Raw genomic sequence first — 4,423 nt, forward strand, 5'->3', positions numbered from 1 at the left:
CAGCAAGATAATACTAAACTGCTGTCCAAAGGCTTCTCTAGCAGTTAGCCTAGGTTAACAAAGCAGATGACAATCTTTTTCGTTCAGTGACTGCTTCTAACTGTAAGCAAGATAACTTTACATGTTAATGGTGCAGAGTCAGTGATGAAGCAATTTAAGCAAGATTAATGCAACAAGATCTACTGTATTAGTGTATTTAGACTTGTGCAATTGCTTTGCTTGCTCATACATGTAGATCACAGCACGTAATCTATAGCTTGCTTAGGCTCGCCCCTTTCATTCTTCTAAAAGTTATTAATACCAAATGATCAAAAACGCTAAATTAAGTACCAGCCAAATGTCAGTTTCGTGAAAATCGCTAAAATAAGTACACGCTAATAATTGTCTCCTTAAATACAAATGAAATGAATAGAGGGTGCTATTATACTCTTATGTCTCTCCTCTCTCTTACCAATGAGCCACATGAACATGATGAGTACTATTGTAGTGAATGGAAGAGCTTGAGTGGAGCCATGATACCAGGCAACAGAATTAACTGTACTCCATGTAAGAAAGAAAGGAACTGGAGAGAAAGAGAGAGAGAGAGAGAGAGAGAGAGAGAAGATTAATAAAAATAAAAAAGGAGAGAGAGTAAGAGAGGGAGAGGATGTTTACAGGCAAACAGAGATGACGTAAGTATGATGTTCCAGACCCAGCTCTCTCCATTAATCTTCCTATAGAAGTTAGTAGAGACTAGTCCAGCAATGAAGGACGTGAGGGCATAAAGTAATATACTAGTTGAATTCATGGCATGATGCCTGGAGGGGAAGAGGAAGAAAGAGGTAATACAATGTGTACATGTTCACTGCAGGGTTTCCCACAGGATTTAGGCATATGTTCATGCATGCAGCTTCTTGTCAATGGATTGCTAAGTTGGCTTAAAACCCTGTACTATGGTACAGGGTATTTTGCCAAAAATCACAAGGAGAGAATTCTTCATTTTTATATTTTTTTCTGATACATATACATGTCCTTATGTTGTATATCAAGTTTGAGCTGATTCCGATCAAATTTGGATTTTTTATGAATTTTTAAATTTGCTCAAAAATCAGGCCAACGACCAAAGGCTATAGCCTTGGGTTTTTGGCCAAATTTCGTCAAAAATCACAAAGAAAGAATTCTTCATTTAAAATTTTTTTTCTGATGTATATACATGTTCTTATGTTGTGCAGAAAATTTGAGCTGATTCCGATCAAGTTTGGATTTTTTATGAATTTTTATAGTTGCTCAAAAATCAGGCCAACGACCAAAGGTTATAGCCTTGGGTCTTTGGCCAAATTTCGTCAAAAATCACAAGGAGAGAATTCTTCATTTTTATATTTTTTCCTGATACATATACATGTCCTTATGTTGTATATCAAGTTTGAGCTGATTCCGATCAAGTTTGGATTTTTTATGAATTTTTAAAGTTGTTCCAAATGCCATGTACTGTATTGCAGTGCCTGCCAGCTCATGAAGCTCATGCTGTTTAGCTCACTTAGCATGCTTTATGGGAAACCCTGATACAATATACATGTATAAAAAAGGAGAAAAATCAACATAATATAAAGAGTAAGGATAGAAAGAAATGAAGGAGGAAGTGAATGAGAGATCCAGTTGTACATGTACATGCATGTTTCATAATATTTTCTCATACCTGTGGACGTTAAACAATCCTAACAGGGCCATTAGAATTATAGCAAGAGAGAGTGTTATAAACTGAGTGCCAACACCTGCAAAGAGAAGAGAGAAGAGATTACATGTATGTACATGTACAAGTCTGTGCGCGCGCGTGTGTGTGTGTGCTAATTGTGAAGTCTACTGAACCTATTATGGAGCTTAGCAATCCTTTGTTTTGTGGGAATCTAAACACGTCAGTACTGATAATCTTCCAACCGTAATTATCTTGATCTCCTGAAGAAGAATCATAAATAAATAAATAAATAAATGTAAATAAATAAAATTAATAATAAATAAATAAAATTAATAATAAATAAATAAAATTAATAATAAATAAATAAAATAATAAATAAATAAATAAAATAATAAATAAATAATTTTTGCTTACTCAAGTCATCAGGATCATCATCGCTAACATTGTATCTGGCAAAATCATTGTGAAGGACCCTCATCTACAAATGTAAAATAACAGGGCAAGCAATAATCCAATAATTGTAGAACAAATACATACATGTACATGTACAAGCATGTATGTGTACTATTATTATGTAGCTATAAAAATTAAAGACAAAATTTTGGCGAATTGTTGTCAAAATTTCAGTATAATGAAAAGTCAAAATTTTATTTGCTAAAAATTAATTCACCAAAATACATTTGTAGTACATGTACATGTACATGTAACAGTGGCACTGCATCTCACCAGAATTATTGTCACAAATCCTAAGAGGAGACAAACCAGAACAACTGAATTGATAACGGAAAGCCAGTGAATCTAAAGAAAATATTTATAAATAATTAAAAGTGTACAGTACATGTACATGTGCTTACCTCCATTGATTTCGGAAAAAATACTTTTAATTCTTTATTACGGTCATGATAACTCCTCCTAGCAAGTAGAAATAATAATTTTTAATGTTTTTTTAAAATTCATAATCACTTTCAGCAAATACAGTTTGAGTTGATAATACAAACCAACAGTAATAATTTTTAAAAATGCTCATAACTTAAAAAAAATTTGTCAGAATCAGCTCAAAATTTTTGCACAGCATAAGGGCACCAATATGTATCAGAAAATGTAATAAAAAGTTGGGGTGATTTCGGAGCCATTTTTGGGGAAAAACCATGGGGTATAATAGCCCATGCTTTTTTTCAAAATTTGCTAGTATTTAAAAAAGTGCTCATAACTCCAGAATTTGAGCTCGGAATCGGCTCAAACTTTCTACACAGCATAAGTACATCAATATGCATCAGAAAATGTAATAAAAATTTGGGGTGATTTCGGAGCCATTTTTCAGAAAAAACCATGAGCTATAATAGTCCATACTTTTTCAAGATTTGCTAGTTTTAAAAAAAGTGCTCATAACTCCAGAATTTGAGCTCGGAATTGGCTCAAACTTTCTACACAGCATAAGTACATCAATATGTATCAGAAAATGTAATAAAATTTGGGGATGATTTCGGAGCCATTTTTCAGAAAAACCATGGGCTATAGTCCATGCTTTTTTTCAAGATTTTGCTAGTTTTAAAAAGTGCTCATAACTTCAGAATTTGAACTCGAAATCGGCTCAAACTTTCTACACAGCATATGTACATCAATATGTATCAGAAAATGTAATAAAAATTTGGGGTGATTTCGGAGCCATTTTTGGGAAAAAAGCATGGGCTATAGCCCACGCTTTCTTTCAAAATTTGCTAGTTTATAAAAAGTGCTCATAACTCCAGAATTTGAGCTCGGAATCGGCTCAAACTTTCTACAGAGCATAAGGGCATCAATATGTATCAGAAAATGCAACGAAATTTTGGAGTGATTTTGGAGCCATTTTTTGGAAAAAACCATGGGCCTTTGAATAGCCTTTGCTTTTTTCGAAAATTGGCTCATTCTTAAATAACTTTCAAATTTGTATATACATACATGTACATACACTATACAACAAATTAACAACTTCACAAAACACAACTCTAACACTTCTATTTCTTACAATGATTTGCTCCATGACACACTATAAGTAAAGGTAACTTTAACCGGTGGTTCAGTATCATCAAGACTGTAGGCCGTTGCTCCTATTGTACTAACATTAGCTTCAACGACCTCCTGTCCACTGTAACCAAACGAGAAGTGCAAGTGGGTCCAGAGGTAGGTACGATGGTTGTGCGGTAGGAACGCACCCTCTTCCAAGTGACCCACGAACCCTCTCATCAGTAGATCATCTTTTGATAAGAGGGAGAGAGAGAGAGAGAGAGAGAGAGGAGGAACAAGAAATGGAAATAATTCGTTAACTACATGTACATTACATCTACTAAATTAAATATATTCCTTCGCTTACCAAATACAAATTCAAAGTAATAAAGATCCTCGACTGCTTCTTGTAGTTTAGCAATGTCGTTAGCAGTAAGTACCAGTGTACAGAGTTCAGCGTGAGGGACTGACTTATTGAACTGGATATCGTACAGAGAGACTGCCATCCTGTCTCCATCTAGGACTTCCCCTAACGTCAAACTACGATGCTCTATCTGATAATAAAAATATATTAATTAATATAATATTAGTAAATAATAATAACTAGTACTGTATAATAATAATTATGATTATTTTAGAAGAGTTATTAAAATAACAAAAACCAAAGGCACCTGTCTTGAAAAGTGAAAGACGTTTAGTAAATACATGTAGATTGCTTTGTTGGCTAAACACAGGTATAGTATAATTAAAAGCTCTCATAAAGCTCAA

The 4,423-nt window shown here is 33.8% G+C and overlaps 1 protein-coding gene across 1 annotated transcript in view; it reads right to left on the reverse strand.

Annotated features, from left to right (window-relative positions):
• Nucleotides 1-375: 375 nt before the first annotated feature.
• LOC100638954 (transmembrane 9 superfamily member 1-like) overlaps nucleotides 376-4,423 on the reverse strand; it is a 4,605-nt gene continuing 557 nt past the window's right edge. Inside the window, exons 3-11 of the mRNA XM_020004292.1 lie at nucleotides 4,023-4,209; nucleotides 3,678-3,906; nucleotides 2,527-2,584; nucleotides 2,399-2,470; nucleotides 2,087-2,150; nucleotides 1,846-1,932; nucleotides 1,676-1,751; nucleotides 655-797; nucleotides 376-562 (exon numbers count right to left, since the gene is read on the reverse strand). Of these exons, the coding sequence (XP_019859851.1) occupies nucleotides 390-562; nucleotides 655-797; nucleotides 1,676-1,751; nucleotides 1,846-1,932; nucleotides 2,087-2,150; nucleotides 2,399-2,470; nucleotides 2,527-2,584; nucleotides 3,678-3,906; nucleotides 4,023-4,209 (1,089 nt within the window). The 3' untranslated portion in view covers nucleotides 376-389. The remainder of the gene's footprint in view (nucleotides 563-654; nucleotides 798-1,675; nucleotides 1,752-1,845; nucleotides 1,933-2,086; nucleotides 2,151-2,398; nucleotides 2,471-2,526; nucleotides 2,585-3,677; nucleotides 3,907-4,022; nucleotides 4,210-4,423) is intronic.

The sequence above is a fragment of the Amphimedon queenslandica genome, unplaced genomic scaffold, assembly GCF_000090795.2.
Source record: "Amphimedon queenslandica unplaced genomic scaffold, v1.1 AMPQUscaffold_12288, whole genome shotgun sequence".
Taxonomy (NCBI): domain Eukaryota; kingdom Metazoa; phylum Porifera; class Demospongiae; order Haplosclerida; family Niphatidae; genus Amphimedon; species Amphimedon queenslandica.